At 36.3% G+C, this 23599-nt stretch overlaps 1 protein-coding gene across 10 annotated transcripts in view; it reads left to right on the top strand.

The window, feature by feature from the left end:
* The first annotated feature begins 11322 nt into the window (after nt 1–11322).
* Nucleotides 11323–23599, top strand: part of TUT4 (terminal uridylyl transferase 4) — a 95777-nt gene continuing 83500 nt past the window's right edge. For 8 of the 10 annotated variants that reach the window (XM_058552409.1, XM_058552403.1, XM_058552407.1 and 5 more), the window contains exons 1-2: nt 11323–12208; nt 19626–19789. In XM_058552409.1, coding sequence (XP_058408392.1) covers nt 11419–12208; nt 19626–19789 — 954 coding nt within the window. In that variant the 5' untranslated portion in view covers nt 11323–11418. The remainder of the gene's footprint in view (nt 12209–19625; nt 19790–23599) is intronic. The other 2 variants (XM_058552410.1, XM_058552411.1) reach the window with 1 other exon arrangement.

Below are 23599 nucleotides of genomic sequence, written 5' to 3'. Positions count from 1 at the left end.
CGTACTGCCTATGTTTTCTTCTAGAAGTTTCATAGTTTCAGGTCTTACATTCAAGTCTGTAATCCACTTTGAGTTAATTTTTGTGTATGGTGTAAGGTAAGGGTCTACTTTCATTTTTTTGCATGTGGCTGTCCAGTTTTCCCAACACCATTTGTTGAAGAGACTTTCTTTTCTCCACTGTATGTCCTTGGTTCCTTTGTCGAAGATTAGCTGTCCATAGATGTGTGGGTTTATTTCTGGGCTTTTCATTCTATTCTATTGATCTGTGTGTCTGTTTTTGTGCCAGTACCATGCTGTTTTGGTTACTGTAGCTTTGCAGTATATTTTGAAATCAGGGAGTGTGATACCTCCAGCTTTGTTCTTTTTTCTCAGGATTCCTTTAGCTGTTCGGGGTCTTTTGTTGTTCCATATAAATTTTAGGATTCTTCGTTCTGTTTCTGTGAAAAATGTTGTTGGAACTTTGATAGGGATTGTGTTGAATCTATAGATTGCTTTAGGAAGTATGGACATCTTAACTATGTTAATTCTTCCAATCCAAGAGCTTGGAATATCTTTCCATTTCTTTGTGTCTTCTTCAGTTTCTTTCAGCAATGTTTTATAGTTTTTGGTGTACAGATCTTTCACCTCTTTGGTTAAGTATTTTGTTCTTTTTGTTACAATTGTAGATGGGATTGTATTCTTTATTTCTCTTTCTGCTACTTTGTTGTTAGTGTATAGAAATGCAACTGATTTTTCTATGTTGATTTTGTATCCTGCAAGTTGACCCTATTCGTTTATTACTTCTAGAAGTTTTTTGGTGAATTCTTCAGGGTTTTCTATATATAAAATCATGTCATCTGCAAATCGTGAGAGTTTCAATGCTTCCTTTCCAGTTTGAATCCCTTTTATTTCTTTTTCTTGCCTGATCGCTCTGGCTAGGATTTCCAGTACTATGTTAAATAGGAGTGGTGAGAGTGGTCTTCCTTGTCTGCTTCCTGTTCTTAGAGGGATAGCTTTCAGTTTTTCACCATTGAGGTTGATATTAGCTGTGGGTTTGTCATATATGGCCTTTCCTTCTATACCCATTTTATTCAGAGTTTTTATCATAAATGGATGCTATATGTTGTCAAATGCTTTCTCTGCATCTATTGGGATGATCATGTGATTTTTATTCTTCATTTTATTAATGTGGTGTATTACGTTGATTGATTTGCGAATGTTGAACCATCGCTGCATACCTGGAATAAATCCCACTTGATCATGGTGTATAATCTTTTTAATGTATTGTTGTATGCGATTTGCTTGTATTTTGTTGAGAATTTTTGCATCGATGTTCATCAGTGATATTGGCCTATAATTTTCTTTTTTTTGTATTGTCCTTGTCTGGTTTTGGTATCAGGGTAATGTTGGATTCGTAGAATGAGTTAGGGAGCTTCCCCCCCCCCTCAATTTTTTGGAAGAGTTTGAGAAGGGTAGGTATTAAGTCTTCTTTGAATGTTTGGTAGAATTCACCAGGGAAGCCGTCTTTGCTAGTATTTGCTAGTTTGAGAAGGATTCATGTTAATTCTTTAAATACTGAGCAGACTCCACCAGCATAGCTTTCTAGTTCTGGGCTTTTTTTTGTTGGGAGGTTTTTGATTTAATTACTGATTCAATCAATACTTGTTATAGGTATATTTAGATTTTCTATTTGTTCTTGACTCGGTTTTGGTAGTTCACGTGTTTGTAGGAATTTGCCCATTCCATCTAGGTTATCCAGTTTGTTGGTGTACAGTTGTTCATAGTATTTTTTTTATAATTCTTATTTTTAAAAATCATGTGAGGGCCAGCCCCGGTGCTCTAGTGGTTAAATTCGGCGTGCTGTGCTTCGGTGGCCTGGGTTCAGTCCCCTGGCACGGACCTACACCACTCTGTTAGTGGCCATGGGTTGCTGGTGGCCCATATACTAAAAAAAAGAGGAAGACTGGCACGGATGTTACCTCAGGGCAAATCTTCCTCAGGGAAAAAAGAAAATCATGTGAAACATCCCTATATCTCCATTTTTAAAAATTGTAAAATATACATTGTTTTCATTTGTCTCGAGGTATTTTCTAATTTCCTTTGTGATTTCTTCTTCGACTCATTGGTTGTTTGAGTGCAGTTTAATTTTCAAATAATTTGTGAATTTTCCAGTTTTTATTCTGTTATTGATTTGATTTCTAATTTCATTCTGTTGTGATAAGAAACAATAACTGTATGATTTCAGACTTTTTAAATTTATTTAGACTTGTACTGTGGCTGAAATAATGGTCTGTCTGGAAAATATTCCATGTGCACTTCAGAAGAATATGTATTCTGATGTTGGGTAGAGTCTTCTGAATATAGCTGTTAGGTCTAATTGGTTTAGGGTGTTTTTCAAGTCCTCTGTTTCCTTATTGACTTTCTGTCTGGTTGTTCGATCCATTATTAAAAGTAGGGTACCGAAGTCTCAACTATTATTGTAGAACTGTCTATTACTGTTTTTAGTTCTTTTCATTTTTCTGCCTCATTTATTTGGGGCTCTGTTATTAGGTACATATATATTTATAACTGTTATATATCCTTGCTGGATAGAACTTTTTATCAGTGTATAAAGTCCTTCTTTGTCTCCTGTAACTTTTTCTGACTTTAAAGTGTATGTGGTATGGAGTTATTTAGCCACTGAAGCTCTCTCTTAATTACTGCAGGCACACCATGAGGTATTGCAGGTTTGGTTGCAGGGCACTGCAATACAGCAAAGATTGCAATAAACTGAGTCACTCGAATTTTTTGGTTTCCCAGTGCATACAAAAGTTACATTTACAGTGTACTGTAGTCTGTTAAGTGTGCAATAGTATTGTGTCTGAAAAAAATGTACACAATTTAACTAAAAAATACTTTATTGCTAAAAAATGCTACCCATCATCTGAGCCTTCAATGAGTTGTAATCTTTTTGCCGGTGGAAGGTCTTGCCTCGATGTTGATGGCTGCTGACTGATCAGGTTGGTGGTTGCTGAAGGTGGAGTGGCTGTGGCAATTTCTTAAAAAAAGACAACAATGAAGTTTGCCGCATTGATTGACTCTTCCTTTCATGAACGATTTCTCTGTAGCATGCGATGCTGTTTGACAGCATTTTACCCACAGTAGAACTTCTTTCAAAATTGGAGTCACTCTTCTCAAACCCTGCTGCTGCTTTATCAACTAAGTTTATGTAATATTCTAAATCTTTTGTGGTCATTTCAACAGTCTTCACAGCATCTTCACTAGGGGTAGATTTCATCTCAAGAAACCACTTTCTGGGGCCGGCTCCGTGGCTTAGTGGTTAAGTGCGTGCGCTCTGCTACTGGCAGCCCGGTTCGGATCCCGGGCGTGCACTGACGCACCGCTTGTCCGGCCATGCTGAGGCGGCGTCCCACATACAGCAACTAGAAGGATGTGCAGCTGTGACATACAACTATCTACTGGGGCTTTGGGGAGAAAAAGAAAAAAAAAAAAAAAAAGGAGGAGGATTGGCAGTAGATGTTAGCTCAGGGCCGGTCTTCCTCAGCAAAAAGAGGAGGATTGACATGGATGTTAGCTCAGGGCTGATCTTCCTCAAAAAAAAAAGGAAAAAAGAAACCACTTCCTTTGCTCATCCTTAAGAAGCAACTCCTCATCCATTACGGTTTTATTGTGAGATTGCTGCAATTCAGTCACATCGTCAGACTCCGCTTCTAATTCTAGTTCTCTTGCTATTTCCGCGACATTTGCAGTTGCTTCCTCCACTGAAGTCTTGAACCCCTCAAAGTCATCCTTGAGGGTTGGAATCAACTTCTTCCAAACTTCTGTTAACATTGATATTTTGAGCTCTTCCCATGAATCATGTGATGTTCTTAATGGCATCTAGAATAGTGAATCCTTTCCAAAAGGTTTTCAATTTACTTTGCCCAGATCCATCAGAGGAACCACTATCAGTGACATCTATATGTATTATAAAATGTATTTCTTAAATAATAAGACTTGAAAGTCAAAATTACTCCTTGTTCCGTGGCCTGCAGAACGGATGTTATGTTAGCAGGCATGAAAACAACATTCATCTCATCGTACATCTCCATCAGAGCTCTTGGGTGACCAGGTACATTGTCAATGAGCAGTAATAATTTGAAATGAATTTTTTTTCTGAGCAGTAGGTCTCAACAGTGGGCTTAAAATATTCAGTAAACCATGTTGTAAACAGATGTGCTGTCATCCAGGCTTTGATGTTCCATTTATAGAGAGCAGGCAGAGTAGATTTAGCATCCTTCTTAAGGGCCCTAGGATTTTCAGAACAGTAAATGAGCGTTGGCTTCCACTTAAAGTCACCAGCTGCATTAGCCCCTAACAAGAGAGTTGGCCTGTCCTTTGAAGCTTTGAAGCTAGGGAATGACTTCTCCTCTCTAGCTATGGAAGTCCTAAATGGCATCTTCTCCCAACACGAGGCTGTTGTGTCTGCATTGAAAATCTGTTGTTTAGTGTAGCCACCTTCATTGATTATCTTAGCTAGATCTTCTGGGTGACATGCTGCAGCTTCTACATCAGCACCTGCTGCTTCACTTTGCACTTTTATGTTATGGAGACAGCTTCTTTCCTTAAACCTCATGAACCAACTTCCGCTAGCTTCAGACTTTTCTTCTGCAGCTTCCTCGCCTCTCTCAGCCTTCATAGAATTGAAGAGAGTTAGGGCCTTGCTCTGGATCAGGGTTTGGCTTAAGGGAATGTTGTGGTGGTTTGATCTTCTATCCAGACCACTACAACTTTCTCCATATCAGCAATAAGGCTGTTTTGCTTTCTGATTATCATTCATGTTCACTGGAGTAGCACTTTTAGTTTCCTTCAAGAACTTTTCCTTTGTATTCACAACTTGGCTAACTGTTGGGCACAAGAGGCCTAGCTTTCAGCCTATCTTGGCTTCTGACCTGCCTCTCACTAAGCTTACTCCTTTCTCGCTTTTGATTTGCAGTGAGAGATGTGCAACTCTTTCTTTCACTTGAACACTTGAATGGTGTCTAACACCATTGTAGGGTTATTAATTGGCCTAATTTCAATATTATTCTGTCTCAGGGAATAGAGAGGCCTGAGGAGAGGGAGAGAGAGAGAAGGGCATGGCTTGTTGATAGAGCAGTCAAAACACACAACATTTATTGATTAAGTTCACTGTCTTATGTGGGCGTGGCTTGTGGTGCCCCAAAACAATAATAGTAATGTCAAAGATCACTGATCACAGATCACTATAACAAATATAATAAAATGAAAAAGTGGAATATTGCAAGAAGTACCAAAATGTGACACAGAGACACGAAGTGAATTATTGATAGCTATATTAAAAAAAACTTAAGAAAAATGAGGCAATGATTAATTCCAGGTAAAAGTCAAAAGTACACCAAAAGGGAAATGTGATTATAGTATATATATTACTTAAGTCAAAAGGCTAGGCTACTGTGACAGAGAGATCCAGTAATACAGTGGCTTAAAAAAGAGTTGTATTTCTCTGTCATGTAATAGTTGCTAGGTGAGTGGTCACCAGATCCAGACGAGTAGTTTGTTCTGTGTAGTCATTTAGGGGGCCCAAGTTGCATTGATCATGTTTTCCAGCCAAAAGTATGATCAAAGGCTAGAAGCGTGGACTTTGTTTGGGTGTGTTAGAAATGCAGAATGTCAGTCTTCATTCCAAACCTACTGAATCAGAATCTGCATTTAGGAACTAGTTGATTGATTTTTTTTTTTTTTTTTTTTTTCTGGTTGGGAAGTTTGGCCCTGAGCTAACATCTGTTGCCCGTCTTCCTCTTTTTGCTGAGGAAGATTGGGCCTAGGCTAACATCTGTGCCCATCTTCTTTTTTTGATATGTAGAACACCGCCACAGCATAGATTGATGGAGTAGTGGTACGTTGGTCCGCATCCGGATTCGAACCTGTGAACCCTGGGCCACCAAAGTGGAGTGCATGAACTTAACTACTGTGCCACCGGGCCAGCCCCCCTGGAACTAGTTGATTCCTATGCACAAAAGTTTGAGACTCACTGGTCTAGAACATAATTGTTAGCTGTATGATTGAAGATAGATGATTGACAGTTTTCTCCAGTAAGGAGGGGAGAGCATGGAGGTGGAAAGAACTTGATCTTAAGGACACACCTAACTGCAGGGAAGGTTGGGAAATGTAGTCTAGCCATGTGCCCAGGAAAAAGGAGAAAATGAGTTTTGTTGGACATCTAGAAAACTCGGTGCTATATGTTTGGCTTAGCCATGAATAATAGTGGCATGCCATGTTAAAATCATCCTGGGAGGATCGGGGTGGGATGGGAACAAATGTGTGTGTACAATTCTGTCTGTCTCTAGGGGGGCTGTTTGAGATAGCCAAATGCTTTTCCATAATAGGAAGTAAGTAGATAATATCTAAAGCTAAAATAAAATAAGAAGTATCAGTTTAAACATGTAATTTAGAAATATGGAGATAAATCTCAGAAGAAACAACTAAAAGAGTTGAAAGTAGTTGGTTTTGAGGAGATTGGTAGTTGGTAGGAGAATACTGTTTTGCCTTGTAGTACTATTGACTTTTTGAACTGTGTAAATGTATTTGTTTTATAAAAAGCAAATTGGAAAAGCCAATCCCTGAAGTCCAAATAGGAAGTAAATACATGAAAAGTATTAAGTGGTAAGTGTTATGAGAAAGATAAGAGCAAAGTTCAGAGAAGGAGGCATACTTATCTGAGCCCAACCTGGGTGGCAAGTTGGTGGGGGATGGATTGGGGAAGGCTTTCTGGAAGAGAGACATTTTCTAGTTACATATTAGACAATGTAAGGTATAATGCAGTTAAACATCTTTTGAAGTTATTATATTTTGTTTTTAAAGTGTGAACAATTAAAAATAATTTAAGCTAATTTTTCATTAATCCATTTTAACAAATGTATTGAGTGTATACTTTGTATTAGGCACTGTAGTAGGCACTGAAGATTTAATGGTAAGCAGAATCAGAAAGGGTTTATTACCTCTTGGAGTTTACAGTCTGGTGGGGTGACTGACATGAATCAAATTCTTCATTGTGTGTAAGATTGTAGAAAGAGTATGGTTTCCCTTCACTTCTGCTTTCAGAACCACTCCTTAGAGCAGTGATTCTTCAAGTGTAGTCCGCAGTCTAGCCACATTGGCATCACCTGGGAGCTTGTTAAAAATGCAAATTCTCAGGCCCCCATCCCAGACCTACTGAATCAGAAACTCTGGGAATGAGACCCTCCAAGTGATTGTAATGAATGCTAAAATTTGAGAACTACTGCCTTAAACGTAATCAATATTTTAAGCTTGGTTTATTATTGCTAATATTTCAGTGTTAAAAACAACCAACTGCATATGCCGGATTATATAGTTATTAAGCTGAATGACTTTTAAAATGTTTAATAATATATTCATTTAGAAGTTATTTATTAAGCACATATCATGTATATATATTCAGTCTCTGGAGTCCTAGTTTATGTGTATTCCTTCTGTAGCAAGGTTTTTTCCCATAGGAAAGCATTGTCTACAGATGCTGTGTCTTTTTTTTTATTTGATTGAGGTAATATTGACATAAAATATTATGATAGTTTCAGGTGTACAAGATAATGATTCGATATTTGCATATATTGCAAAATGATCACCACAATAAGTCTAGTTAACATCTGTACAAATTCTGTGTCTTTATGGAGCCTGAGGGATTCCTGGTAATTTTCTATAACTTGTAAAATTATCAGAACAGTATAACATTAGCATCACTGTGTTTCAGGATTTGCTTAGAATCGTAACATTTTATTGGCCTAGACTCTAAAGATAGCCTGGTTCAGCCACTCATTTTATAGTTTACAAATCTGTGACTCAGAGAGGGTCAATGTCTTCTTGTTTAGGGTCATTCAATAGCTGGTAGGCCTCAGTGGTTGGAGGCCTTAGCTGAAATTGGTTCATTGTGTAGTTTTTTTTTTTTTAAAAGCAGCAGAAGCTTCTGATAACTTTCTATCAGTGTGCTTTACAATAGTTACCCTGTCTGTCCCATGGAAGGATTACTTGAGCAGTAACTATTGCTGTGATTAGCTTTTGCATTAGTTATGCAAAAGTTATTTCAGTCAAACTTACTCAGCTAGTGCATCTAGACAACTCTTAAGTCTCAGGCCCCAGAACTTGTAGGCTGGTCTGCCAATTGAATGATGGAAATTATAGAAAGGCATCAAAAATTTCTCTTGAAACAATTCCGATTTTTACTAAAGACTTCAGTTGGCAGCAGGAAAAGAGGGAGGTGAAAACATCAGTCTGGAGTAGACATTCTTTTAATTGCTAGTGATTTTGAATGTCTGCTAAGTACTTAGCATTGTGATAGGCATTGTAAGGATTCAAGGAAGATGGAAGACATGATTAGAACTAGAAGTAGAAAATGGGCTAATGTCTCAGTGATTTGTTTTAAAATGTAATGGAATACATTCTAAATGCTACCGTTTTCTATATTCAAACACTTCTTTTAGAAATTCATTAAGCATTCTTTGTAATTTCTTGATAATAATTGGTTATTTATGGTTAGAATCTCATTTAATATTCATTTATCACATTCTAAAACTGTAAACAGGAACTAGAAAGTAGGGCTGACGTTTTTATTTGGTTCAACCAGTTTTGCTATGAGTGTGCACTGGGAAGCAATGAAACCTATTTTCAAAATCTTATCTCCTCAGAGAGAACTTCATTTCTAGGAATTACAACTTTTAGGGGAAAATTTTGTACTGTTGATAGCTTAAAAGAAAAAGTAAAAAATAGCGATTTTGCTATAAAATTACCACACTTTTTTTTTTTTTTGGAGCAGTAGGACATTTGCTACTCTTAAAATAGAAGATGGGGAAGATTAGAAAGTGAGTATAGTCTATTTTTTCATAACACATGACTCCTGTTAAGAATTTAAATGTACTTTAAGTTATATGAAACAAATTACTCACTTAAAGTGAAACCTGGCAATTTTCTGATTCTTGAACTCCTCACTAGCATTTGTCTATATTAAAGTACATTGATTTTTTAAAGTCTTTATAGCTTTTATTTATATATACAAACTTGATTTATAGAGTGTTGATTTTTTTTTTTTGGGTGGAGGAACAGTGAGTCAAAAAAGTTTTATAAACAGAATTGTGGATCACTGTTGCTATATCAAGTCTTTATTGTTTATCAAGTCTTTATTGTTTGTCAGTAACATGACATCTACAAAATTATTAAAGAGTCGTTATTATAGAATAGCATTAGAAAATTTAAAAATTTTTGGCTACTGGATAAGGTAAAACTAATCTTTTAGAAATAGAGCCCATTTTTATTTTTAAAATTAGGAACCTGTGGCAGTTTCTACAAGAATTTAGTTATAGTCATATATTTGACATCTGTTTTGACAGTTATGTAAAACACCTTATCAGGAATAATGAAAGCAGAATGTATTAATTAAATAAATTCAAATATCCAAAAACCAGGAGCAAAAACATTCTTTTATAGATAAAAGTGCTACAGCTTTTTACTGGAAAATAATGTTAGTGAAAAGAAATTAATGGCGAGGGGGCTGGCCCCGTGGCTTAGCGGTTAAGTGTGCGTGCTCTGCTACTGGCGGCCCGGGTTCGGATCCTGGGCACGCACTGACGCACCACTTGTCTGGGCATGCTGAGACGGCGTCCCACATACAGGAACTAGGAAGATGTGCAACTATGACATACAACTATCTACTGGGGCTTTGGGGAGAAAAAGGGAAAAAAAAAAAAGAAATTAATGGGGAAAATCGAGGATGGTTTTGGCTTAAATTTTATCAGAATTTCTTAAAATATTACTTTGTAAAATAATTTGGAAAGAAGCACCTTGTATATTTTTTTTAAATAGAAGACAATATTAATCTGTCTTTAATTTAATCTGAGATTAAGGCAGAGAATATAGAGCACTATACCATAAACAGGAATTATAAAAGCTAGGTCCAAGTTGAGGAACATTTTCAGTGGAGGCATAACTAGGTAAGTTTAATTTATTTTTTTCTTTCTTTTTTGGAAATAAGCTTTGGCATGAACACAGTTGGAAGTAAATGACTTGTGTTCTGAGCTTTTTATTTTAGATAATGTTTTTGTGTTTATGTGATATATAGTTATATGATTAGAGGTGTTCGACTGCCCAAATTTGTAATTTAGTAATTAACCAAGTGAATTCAAAGGTGCTGCATGCAGTTTGCTTTTGCTGACTCTAATTTTTATTCATAGTATTAATCTTTGTTTAGAGACGTAGGTCTGAATTTAAGGCGTACGGGGCAAAGTGACCAGTAAAAACATTCTGATTTCCATAAAATCTGGTATACAAGGTATTTCTGATATAGAAATAATTTAACAAAATGCAGTATTTGCGTTTGTTTATAGTTTGTGCTCTGTGGTAAATGCATAATTGTTCCTATTATATTTTAGAAGAAAATGGGTTCTGACTGATTTTAGTGTTCTTTCTTACTATCGTCTTTTTTTAAAAACATTAGTTTTTTTTGGTGCAGTAATAGTTTCACAGCAGAATTGAGCAGAAAGTACAGAGTGCCCATATACTCCCTTCCCCAACACAGGAATAGCCTCCCCCACTGTCAACATCCCTGCACCAGAGTGGTGCATTTGTTACAATTATCACCCAAAGTTCATAGTTTAATTACATTAGGGTTCACTCTTAGTGGTACATCTTCTGTGGGTTTTGACAAATGTATAATGACATGTATCATATTATAATATTATATAAAATATTACTTTTTAACTTGGGTTCCTGTTGGTTTTTAAATTTTTCTTACCTCAGAAGAATTTAAACTCCTTAAAACTTCAGAGGTAGAGAAAGTCTGTTGACATTGTTTCTCCATGTTTAGAGAGTCAAGTTTGAAGTAGGTTAGTGGTATAAATAGGTAGTGTTTAGTAGGAAAGTCATGTGGGCAAGATCATACCACTTAGGCTTCCATAAACTGTTTCCCTATGTTGCATATAGATTGGAATTATTGTGTTTTCTTTGTTTCGTTTCCTTTTATGTTAATTGTGGTGCATCAATTGCAGGTTTTATTTCCCTTTTAGATGCAATTCTTAGTAGTGTAAAACAGTGTTTCACTTCTAAAATTCCCTTGTTTTGATGTCATATTGCCATAATTACATTAGAACCTCCTTTATGAGCATTTGGCTGTTATTTACTAAGTGGGCTTTTTAACGCCTTTTCATATAGTTTTCAGAGTTTTGTGTTTTAATATTTCTTTAGTTTTGAGAACAAATATTAAAAGTTTTTTATGTTTCACCAATTTTTCAAAAATAGCATCTTAAATAACAGATTTTGCATTTTTTTTTTTTAACCCAATAGTTTGCTTGCCTAAACTGGATTTGAAGCAGTTCAAACTACTGGAGATCTGCCATTTTACAATATCACAATTGGAAAGAAGCAGGTTTTCAAATAATGGAAGAGTCTAAGACCTCTAAAAATGAAAATCATGAACCAAAGAAGAATGCTTGGGCTCTTTCTGAAGAAAACAAAGCAGTTAAAGTTATAACTAATCAAACTTTGAAAGTTAGAAATGATAAATCCATAAAAGAAATTGGGACCAGCTCTCCAAATAGGAATAGTAGTAAAAAAAATAAGCAAAATGATATTTGTATAGAAAAAACAGAAGTTAAATCATGTAAAGTAAATGCTGCCAGTGTTCCAGGCCCTAAAGATTTGGGATTAGTCCTTCGAGATCAAAGTCATTGCAAAGCAAAAAAATCACCTAATTCACCGGTTAAAGCAGAAAAGTTACCTATCTCACAGGTAAAAGTAGAAAAGGCACCCAGTTTACAGGCGAAAGCAGAAAAATCACCAAAGTCACCTAATTCACCATTGAAAACAGAAAAGGCACCCAGCTCACAGGCATCAGCAGTAGAAAAGGCACTTAGTTCACAAAGGAAAGCAGAAAAAGCACCTAGTTCTCAGATGAAATCAGAAAAAGTGCCCAGTTCACCAGCAGAAGCAGAGAAAGTGCCCAGTTTACTATTGAAAGAAAACATGAGACAGACAGAATTACAGCAGATTGGGAAAAAAATTCCAAGCTCCTTTCCTTCTTTGGACAAAGTGAATATTGATGTTGTAGAGGGAAAAAAATCTGCTCTGGAAGACTCACCACGATCTCAGAAGCAACAAACGTGTACAGATAATACTGTTGATTCTGATGATAGTGCTTCAGGAATTGAAGACATATCGGATGATTTGAGTAAGTACAAATTAGATTATCCCACAAGTCATATTTTTGGAGGAATTTTCCTATACTGATGTTCTTTAGGTTATCCCTGGTTTAACTACTTTAATTACAAAAAGGACATTGATAATATGGCGTTTTAAGCTGAAAAAGAACCTTTTGTATTTAGTAAGGTAGGTAAAAAGCCTTTGCAAATATAAATTTAATGGCTCCTGTAGTTGGTATGTACACACACACACACACATTCTCATTCTCTCTTTCTTGTTTTTTTTTTTTTTGTGAGGAAGATCGGTCCTGAGCTAACATCTGCCAATCCTCCTCTTTTTTTGCTGAGGAAGACTGGCCCTGGGCTAACATCCATGCCTATTTTCCTCCACTTTATGTGGGACGCTGCCACAGCATGGCTTGACAAGCAGTGCGTCGGTGCGCGCCTGGGATCCGAACTGGCGAACCCTGGTCCGCCGCAGCGGAGCGTGCGCGCTTAACCGCTCGCGCCACCGGGCCGGCCCCTCTCTTTCTCATTGTAAATGGTCCTGGTAATGTATTGCTCATTCATTCACCAAACATTATGTGTTGAGGTCTTATATGCCAAGCATGTGTTTACAGTAGAAAACAAAAAAAAACACAACCCCACTCCTCAAGGAAGCTTCTAGTTAGATGGAGGTGATACAGATAAATAAAGTGATAATTTAGTTCAGTGCCAGAAACTTAGAGTTGAGAAACTACATGATTTAATTGAGGAATTTAGACTTTGGGTTGAGAAAATGCGTGATATAAATGTGAGACTGTGAGTATGACTGAGATTCAGTATGCCTGCAACAGGGAATTGAGGAGGAAAGTGGTAAAAGATGCAGCTGAAAAGGCACATAGGAAATGGAAAATAAAGGGCCTTTTTATGACAGGATAGACAGTTTGGACTTTATTATGAGTGTTTCGAGAAGCCGTTGAAGAGCTTTAAGCAAGGTAGTGCTATGGTAAAAATATATGGTAAATATATTTTTATATAGTAAAATATGGCAAAAAAAAAATATATGTATATTTTATCTTTTTGGCTGTAGTACAGCAAATTCTTTGACTGGAACAAGACCGGAAACAGATTGGTTAGGATTAGATCACTGTTTTAATTTATGTATTTGAGAACTATCAGTATGAAATTCATTTTCTTCTGGGACCTTGATCTTAGCTTTAATTAATTGTTTATATTGTCCATGTCTTTTGAGTACTTTAATCCTGATTTTGTTTAAATTAATGAATTTTCCTTGGCAATCTTTTTTCCTGATGTTTCTGTGGCTAGAAGAAATAAGGCCTTTCCTTGATGTATAAACAAAGAAAAGCTATTTCTAAATCTTTATTTATCACACTTTGAGAAACATTGGTAAAGAGTTCAGAAATTGCTTCTTTTATTTCTGGTGGTACACAGATGATGGTATATTGACAGACCTTTTTTTTTTAATTTTAGTAGAGTTATCTTTATGTGTATAAGAAAAAATATCAGCTTCATAATTTTATAGATATGGCTTAGGACAAGGCCAAAAAAAAAGTAAGTCAATTTAAAGATAGTATAAAATGAGTAGTACTGGTAGTGTTTAGATATGGCAAATCTAAACATGATAGTACTTAATGATTAAAGTTGGGAAATACTGTGCATAAGATCACTTACAAGGGTGTGATCACTTGAATTACTGAAAAATCTGATTTAAAGATTATTTATTTTAAAAGGCAACAAAATAAATGAGGTAACAGAGTGAGATGGTTGAGTGTGGGCTCGAGTAAAATTGCATAGATTTTGAATCCCATCTTCCCCATTTAATGACTTTGAATTTTGGTTAAGCTTCTTATCCTTTAAAACATGTCTCAGTTTCCTCATTTTTTTTTTTTTTTTTTTTTGGTGAGGAAGACTAGCCCTGAGCTAACGTCTAATGCCAATCCTCCTCTTTTTGCTGAGGAAGATTGGCCCTCGGCTAATAACGTGTGTGCCCATTTTCCTCTACTTTATATGGGACGCTGCCAAGGCATGGCTTGACAAGCGGTGCGTCAGTGCGCGCCCGGGATCCAAACCTGCGAACCCCAGGTTGCCGAAGCGGAGTGTGTGTGGTTAACCGCTGCGCCACTGGGCCGCCCCTGTTTCCTCATTTTTTAAAAAAGTGGAGATGCTGCTGCCTATGTTATGAAGGTTAAGTGAAATAATCCAATAGAGTGTTTCATGTTGTACCTGACACATAGGCATGCAATGGCAATGAGTATTCTTTATTAATTATTTCTCCAGTTAAATGCAGTTTTGTTATTTGTTAACATGGAGAACAAGTTGAACTCTAGTTTAAGGAAGCTGGTAGATCAAGTAGACGTCCTTTTGGGAGGCTTGGTTTTAACAAATTAATAAGAATGATTACAGTATAGTAAAAATTTTTCATAAATAAGTGCTTCTCATATTTTAAGGCATTCTCTTCAATAGGTATAGTATCTGCCTTTAAGTCATGTTCATACATAATTGTTTAGCACTTTTTTCTCATATGAAAAATTCTGAATTAATATTTGAATTAGTGATTTCTCACTAGATTGCCCCTTTGTAAATTAAATAGAATAAAACTTTATATCTAGATCATTGTCTATTTGGACTTACTAGGCTTTATAGAAATTTGATTAATCTCAGACCTACTTGAGATTAGTGGATTAATCTCCATTAGACCCAACTTTAGCTCCCATTTAGCACTTCCGCCATTTTTCCTTTTGCCATTCATTCATTCAATAAATATTCTTTTGGGTGTCTACCATAGTGCCAGGTACTGATCTAGTCACTAGGATATAGCAGTGAACAAAACAGACAACACAGTTCTTATGGAGTTATTATTCTAATGAGAGGAGACAGACAAAAAACACGGTAAATAACAAAAGTATATAATAAGTTAGCTGGTGATAAATTTTATGAGAAAAGCAAAACAGGAAAGATCATAGGGCGTGATGCTCCTGTGTCTGTGGTGGTGTTTCAAATTTAAATTGTCACTGAGAATGTGGCATTAGAGCAAATACTTGAAGGAAAGAGGTAAGAGAGTGAGCCTGGTGAATATTTGAGGGGAGAGTAGTCTATATCTGGGCTTCTCAAACTTTAATATGCATATGAATCACCTGGGAATCGTATTAAAATGCAGATTCTTGGACTCTATTCCCAGAGATTTTTGATTTAGAAAGTCTAGAGTAGGGCCTGAGATATTGAATTTCTAACAAGCTCTGGAGTGAGATTGATGCTGCTGGTCAGGATCATGCTTTTGAGCAGTATAACCTGCTCATCTCCTTTCACTTACGCCATTCTTCATTGTGTTTTCAACAGAGCAACCACAATGATCCTGTTAAAATTGTTCAGATCATGTTACTACTGTTCAAAATTTTTCAGTGGTTACCCATACATCAGAATAAAAGTTAGTATCTTTGCTGTGACCTCTAGGGCCCTACGTGATCTGTAGCACTCCCCGACTTCTCTGCCCTCTTTCGTTTCCTTATCACCCTTTCTCTTTCTCTGCATAGTTTCCTTGCACTTCCTCAAATGTGAAGGCAAATGTCCACCTGATGGCCTTTACATTTGCTTTTTCTTCTGCCTGGAACACTCTTCCCCCAGATGTCCATATGGTGAGCTCTCTTACCTTCTTCACCTTCTCAGTGAGAGCTTTGCTGGGTCACTTATCTGAAATTTACCACCGTCACCTCCATCTCTGACACTCCTATCTGTTTAATTTTTCTCCATAGTCCATATCACCATCTGTCATATTTTTTATTTTTCTTATTTGCCTTTTTTGTGTGTGTGTGTGTGAGGAAGCTCAGCCCTGAGCTAACATCCATGCCAATCCTCCTCTTTTTTTGCTGAGGAAGATTGGTCCTGGGCTAACATCCGTGCCCATCTTCCTCCACTTTATATGGGACGCTGCCACAGCATGGCCTGACAAGCAGGGCATCGGTGCGCACCCAGGATCCGAACCCAGGCCACCAGCAGTGGAGCGTGCGCACTTAACTGCTATGCCAAGGGGCATGTTTTATTTATTTATATATTTTATTTATATATTTTATTGAGATATAATTCACATACCATAAAATTTGCTGTTTTAAAATATACAATTTAGTCTATTTTTATTCTATTCACAGTCATGTAGACATCGCCACTATCTGATTCCTGAACATTTTCATCACCCCCAACAGAAATACCATACTCATTAGCAGTCACTGCTCATTACCCACTCCTCTTAGCTACTGCCAACCACTAATCTACTTTCTCTCTGTATAGATTTGCCTGTTTATATAAATGGAATCATATAACATGTAGCCTTTTGTGTCAAGCTGTTTTCACTTACCCTAATGTTTTAAAGGTTCATCCATGTTGCAGCATGTATCAGTACATCATTCCTTTTTATTGCTGAATAATATTCCATTGTATTGATATATCCATTTTGTTTATCCTTTCATCAGTTGCTAGATATTTGAGTGGTTTTCATCTTTTGGCTATTATGAATAATGCTTCTGTGAACATTTGTTTAAAAATTTTTGTGTGGATGTATGTTTCCATTTCTCCTTGATATTTATGTTGGAGTGGAATTGCTGAGTTGTATAGTAACTCTAACTTTTTTTTCATGGTAAAATGTATATAAGATTTACCACCTTAACCATTTTAAAGTGTGCAATTCAATGGCATTAAGTACATGTACAGTGTTGTACAACCATCATCACAGTTGCAGAACTTTTTCATCACCCCAAAAGGAAACCCTGTACCCATTAAGAGTTACTCCTCATTACCCCATTCCCTAAGCCTCTGATAACCACTAATATGCTTTCTGTGTATGTGCCTGTTCTGGATATTTCATGGAAATGGAATCATGATACGTGTCTGACTTCCTTCATTACATATCATGTTTTCAAGGTTCATTCATGTTGTAGTATATATATCAGTACTTCTTTCCTTTTTAAGACTGATGCTATAGACTGAATTGTGTCCCCTCAAAATTCATATGTTGAAGCCTTAGCTCCCAATTTGATTGTATTTGGAGATGAGAGCTTTTAGGAGGTAATTAAGATTAAATGAGGTCATAGGATGGGGTCCTAATCCGATAGGATTGGAGGCCTTATAAGAAGAGAAAGAGAGAGATTTTTTCTTTCTCTCTGTGTGCGCTAAGGAAAGCCCATATGAGAACACAGTGAGAAGGTGGCTGTGTGCAATCCAAGGAGAGAGCTCTCATCAGACACTGACCCTGCTGGCCCCTTGATCTTGGACTTTCTCGCCTCCAGAACTATGAGAAAATAAATTTCTGTTGTTTAAGCTGCACAGTCTGTGGTATCTTGTTATGGCAGCCTGAGCTGACTAAGACAGCTGAATAATATTCCATTGTATGGATATGCAACATTTTGTTTGTCCATTTATCAGTGATGGATTTGAGTCGTTTCTACCTTTGACTATTGTGAATAGTGAGTGGTGCTATGAACATTCATGTACAGGTTTTTGTTTGAATACCTGTTTTCAATTCTTGTTGTTTTGTGAGAGTGTTAAGATCTCATGGAACTAGTGTTTTGTGAAACAAAATTTGGTAAATTCTGTCTGATGTTATTTTATTTTGATGTTGTTTTCAGAAAATTAAATAATTTCGTTTATTTCTGACTTTTAAAGGAAGATATGTTGCTTTCTCTAATTCTTTATATTGGCAGAAATGATAGTTTTATAGGATTTGCTGATGTTAATTGCCTTGTCACGCAGGGCAAGTTGTACATATAGGAAAGAGAAGAAGAAGGTTAGAATATTATTTGTCTAGCTGCTATCCTTGGTCATGAAATGTAGAAATGAAACTAGGATTTCACCTTTTCTTTTCCATTTCCATCATAAATGGTCACTAAAAAACTAAATTATTTTTCAAAATATTAGGACACAATTGCAAATTGCTCATGGTGCTTCAGTGTTACCCTTAGACTAATTTAAGAAATATTTAGCTAACCTAGCCACACTTCTGATATTCAGATCCTTTTTATAATATCTTTATCTAAGAGTTTGCCTTCCTATTCTAGAAATTTCTGTGCTCTTTTGGTAGGAGACACATCACCTCCCGAGGCATGCTGTTTCTTCTTTGTTCAGAAAATTAGTGCTATCAAAAGGTAGAATTGACTGTCAAGGTTGTTGTAGATGGCATATAGTTGGCTTTTGAGGGCAGAGTGGAGAGATTTGTTGATTATCTATGAGCATTTATTTTTAGAAGTGCTTTTAGATACATCCAAATTAATTTATTTATTCAACACACTTTTATTAAGTGTCATCTCTGCGTTGTATTAAAATCTGAAGGTACAGAGTTAAATAAGACCTGTCATTAGCATCAAGGAATCCATCATCTAATATAGGAAATAGATAAATGAATACAAATTACATGACTATGCAAATGTGAGATAATAGGGGGTACTGTGAAAATATAAAGACTATCAGACTGTCTTCTGAAACAGGTAATGCTTAAGCTGAATTTTGCAGGACAGGTAAACGTTATTAGTTGAAGTAGGGAGGGCCTTGATGGCAGAGGGAACAGCATTTATAAAGGCATTGAGTCTTGAAGTAGCAGTGATCCATTCTAGCATTTTTGCTGTGAATAAAGTAAAAATTGTTAGGGCAGGATATAAAGTTAGAGATATAGATAAATTGGCTCTCTTTCTTGAGGTCTTGGCTTAAAATCTCAGAGAAGCCTTCCCTGATTCCCATATCTAAAGTTGGTCTCCCTCTCAGTTACTTGCTTTTTTCCTTTATAGCACTTACTACAACTTGGAATTATTGTATTTATTCTGTTTACTGCCTTCATGAGGGCAAGGACTGCATGTAATGTGCTAGAGAGTTTAAACTTGATAATAAACTCTTTGAAAGCCTTTTAAGTATTTTAAGCAAGAGAATAACATGATTCAAATTGTATTTGTAAGAGATTACAATCTAGTTAGGAGGCAGAGAAGCAAAGAGAAAATATTGATGTAGTGAGTTCAGTGAAAGCAAAGAAGGAGGAGCCTGGTGTGGGTCTGTGGTCTGGAGTATATATATTTTAGCTGCTAGTGTATAGTGATAAAGTCATTAAAGTGACTTTAGTTCAATGACTAATCTTTGGGACTTAAAATAGCTTTTTATCGTATTTACTTTAGAGATTCTACAAGATGGTTATGTTAGCCTTGTGTAGTGAATCTCAGTCATATATGTCTCTCTTGGTAGGTAGATTGGAAGAACAAGATAGGCATTTGATCTATGAAGTAGATTTTTCTTTGTGCATTTTGACTGTGTATATTTCTTGCTTACATTTTACACAGATATACTAACTTGTGCAACCAAGGAAAATGAAAGAGTATTTTTTCTGTATGCGTATAAATTGAATGTCTGTTTTCCATTAAAAAGTTTTTCAATTTACCAGTTTTGAAGATGATAACTGATTGCTTTCTTTTCTAGGTAAAATGAAGAATGATGAATCTAATAAAGAAAATTCTTCAGAGATGGATTACTTAGAAAATGCCACTGTGATAGATGAATCTACATTGACACCTGAGCAAAGGCTAGGCTTGAAACAAGCAGAAGAACGCTTAGAAAGAGATCACATCTTTCGACTTGAAAAAGTATACCATATTGTTCTAGTTATTTGGAGGAAAATGGCATGTTTCATAACTTTTCTTTCCCAAGTGCAGCTCTTTTTATTTTTCTTCTTCTATTCCTAAGGCAGAGATAGCATTCATCTTTCCTTACTTCCCTCTTTCCTTTCTTGTTCTCCTCTCCCTGTCTCTTTTCTTCCTTCCCTCCCTTTGTTCAGTAAATCCTTATATCTGTGAGTCTGACTTCATTCATTCACCCAAGGGGTCTGCAAACTATGGCCTACCCCCTTGTTTTTTTGTGTGTTTTATTTTTTTAAATTGTAGTAAAATATACCTAGCTCCTTGTTTTTCTAAACAAAATTTTATTGGAACACAGCCATGCCCATTGGTCTACATATTGTCTATGGCTTTTTTTGTACTGCCATGACAGAGTTAACTTGAGTAGTTCTGCAGTTGAATATATGGCCTGTGGCCCTCAAAGCATAAAATACTTACTATTTACCAGAGCATAAAATATTTACCAAAATATTACTTTGTCCATTTACAGAAGAAATTTGCTGACCCTTGATTTTTTACTCATCAAATAGATACTAAGCACTTGCTATGTTTCTAGATACTGTGCTAGGCACTGAGAATATATTGGTGTAAATGGCACAGTTTCTGCCCTTAGAAGTTAACAGTCCATTCAGAGTGATAGAAATAAGTTAGCAGATACTACATGATGTACTAGACTTACTCCTTTTCTCCTTGCTTTTCTTTTCCCCTTTCCTTTTTTTCTCCCATAATTACGGAATACTATGTATTAAGAACTGTTCTAGCCATTGGTATCTTATTCCTGAGTGCTAATTAGTTTCTTAACTTAGAAATGTACATTCCTAGCCTTAACAATAAAAACACTGCTAGGTATTGAAGGAAAGAAGCATAAAGCAATCTGTTCAGAAATAGATACTTGGAATATTTGTAAGTATGCACAGAAGGAACTAGGTCATCATTCTTGATAAATAAGAAAGAAAGAAATGGTACAATTTTGTGTAGTTTAGAAAAATGAGGTCATATCTAGATTGAAGAAGGCAGTCCTGTGTTATTAATAGAATTTATGACATGGTAGTAACCCTATGAAAATAGAAAGAAATATCAAGGAGTAGAGGCCCATAATGTAGGAGAGGGTTTGGGTTGGATACCTAGTCTCACAAGATCCTTGTTAGAAGGAAGTCTTTTTTGCAATTTGCTATTTTACTTAGTTCTGTCTTTCCTTTCACTTTCTCTTTCCTAGGCCTTGAATTAGTAGCTTTTCTGGATCTGTGCACTGTCAAGATAAATATTGAGTGCCTTTCAGGTGCCATGATCTGGTGATAAAAAGTTGAATTGGGGCATGCCTGGCATTTTTAAGAGCATGATACCACTTTTCTAGGAATTTACTAATTAGAGAAAGACATGTAAGCAAATAACAGTATTATTTGAAAATGGGATATTAGACAAAGGAGTGACCAACTTGAGTTGGGGTATAGAGGCATCAATTTGGGGAATGCTTTACAAGGAGGTGACATTGGAACTGAATCTGAAAGAGTGGCTAGGAGTTGACCAGGTGGGTTGGGGAAGGGTTGTACAGGTAAATTATATGGCATGTATAAAGGAAATATGAAAAATGTGTTTTCAAGAAAAATAAGCAGAGGACTGGATGGGAAGATATGTAGGATATGAAGCTGGAAAGGTCAGTTCTTGGAAGAAGTAAGAAGTTGGAGTGGAATGAATATTTGATGGTAGTGGGAAAGAATGACTTGGGGTGAAAGAAAAGCTTGGAAGCGTGGAAAACATTTTATTTGTTGTTGAATTTAGACAGCAATGATGTAAAATCAGTGTGCAAATACCAGCATAGATGTCTGTAATCCCTTTTCTTTCTGATATCTCTTTGTTTCTTGTGTCCTCCCAAACCTCTTATTTTCAATCCAGTGTACTCTTTTTTTTTTTTTTGTGAGGAAGATTGGCCCCTGAGCTAACATCTGATGCCAATCTTCCTCTTTTTGTTGAGGAAGATTAGCCCTGAGCCAACAGCTATGCCCATCTTCCTCTATTTTGTATGTGGGCTGCCGCCACAGCGTGGCTTGATGAGCAGTGCATAGGTCCAGGCCTGGGATCTGCACCCACGAACCCCGGGCTGCCAAAGTGGAGCACGGAAACTCAACCACTGTGCCACCAGGCTGGCCCCAATCCAGTATACTCTTAATTAACATTTTTCTTTACCAACTTCAGACACTCATTAGGAATATTCTTACCAACTTGCTTTTGATTTCATCAGGTCCTGTGGTTCACAGTGTACGCATAGATTATCTAATCAAGGAGTAAAGATGTAGATTTTTAACTTGTACCAAAGAAGGAAGAAATCCAAACTATTAGATCAGAAGGGTAAATTTCCCTATGGCAAGTGTTAAAGGTTGACTAGGAAACACCTAGAATCTCCATGCCCAGAAATCTTTAAAGAAAGTTTATTGTTATGCAGAAACTTTAAAGAAGGTTTATTAGTGTATTTGTTTAATAGTAAAATAAAATATTATAACTATAATAAAGGAATTTTTAAACATTTTTCATATGTCTCTTCAGTGAAACTAGAAGCTTCATGATGGTGAGAACATTTTTGTCTTATTTGCTGTTGTTCCTAATACAATGCCTTGCACTTAGTAGTTGGTCGGTAATTAGAGGTAGTTTGCTTAGTGTTTAAGGGTATGGGTTTTGGAGTGACTGGGTCTAGCTCTGCCAGTTACTGGTTGGGTAATATTAAATAAGTTATTTAACATCCTTAAACCTCAGTTTCTTCATCATTAAAATGGAGTTAATAAAAATAATGACACCTAACTCATTGGGCTGTTAGGATTAAATAAAGATAATACAAGTCAAGTGCTTGGCACAGTGCCTGGTATGTAGTAAGCACTAAATAAAGACTAGCTACTTGTAGATTTGAATTATTTTACCAGATAGGGCAATTTTTATTTCACTTTAAGTATATAAAAACAGGCTCCAGTGTTAGAGATTAATCCAATGTCAATGAGATGTTATCCCAGGCCTTCTGACTCTCAATTCAGTGTTATACCAAGCTTTTCTTACTAAAAAGAATCCATACGTGTCCTTGTCTACTAACATGTTACAGTTGAAAAATTCATGTGATGAGTGATCTCATGGCTCCCTTAGTGATCTCATTAATATTTACGGCTGTAGGTATTCTGTATTTATACTTTTAACTCCTGAATCCAACCCTTGGCAATATCGCCACTCTTAGCTTGAATCAAGCCAACATCATCTCTCTTCTGGCTGATTGCAGTATGCTCATAATGGCAATAAGTTCTTCCTGCTTCTATTCTTAGTATAGAAGGCAAACCATCCCTTTAAAATATAGATGAGATCTTGTAATTCTCTGCTCAAAACCTTTAATGCCTTCCCCTTACACTTAGAATAAAAGCCAGAGTCCTTACAAGGGGCCTTACAATGGTCCCTACAATGGCCCACATTACCTCTTTGTTGCAGTCATACTAGCCTTTTTTGTAGTTTCTCAAACATATTAGGCACATATCTGCCTCAGGGCCTTAGTATTCATATTTCCCTCTGCTTGGAATGTCTCTTCCCACATATCCACACAGCTTGATCCTTCACTTCCTTTAAGTCACTTTATCAATAAGGTCTTAAGTGATTACCCTATTTTTAAAAAGCAGTTAACAACCCCCCCCCCATATTCCTATTTATGTATTTGTTTGTGCATTGGTTTATTACCTGTCTTCTTACACTAGAATGTAAATTCAGAAGGACAGGGATTTTCATTTGTTTTGTTACATTATTATCCCCAGCTCC

This window comes from Diceros bicornis, chromosome 13 (genome assembly GCF_020826845.1).
Source record: "Diceros bicornis minor isolate mBicDic1 chromosome 13, mDicBic1.mat.cur, whole genome shotgun sequence".
NCBI classification, from domain to species: Eukaryota; Metazoa; Chordata; class Mammalia; order Perissodactyla; family Rhinocerotidae; genus Diceros; species Diceros bicornis.
Note: the sequence above shows the minus strand (reverse complement) of the source record. Positions and strands in the feature narration are given on the sequence as shown.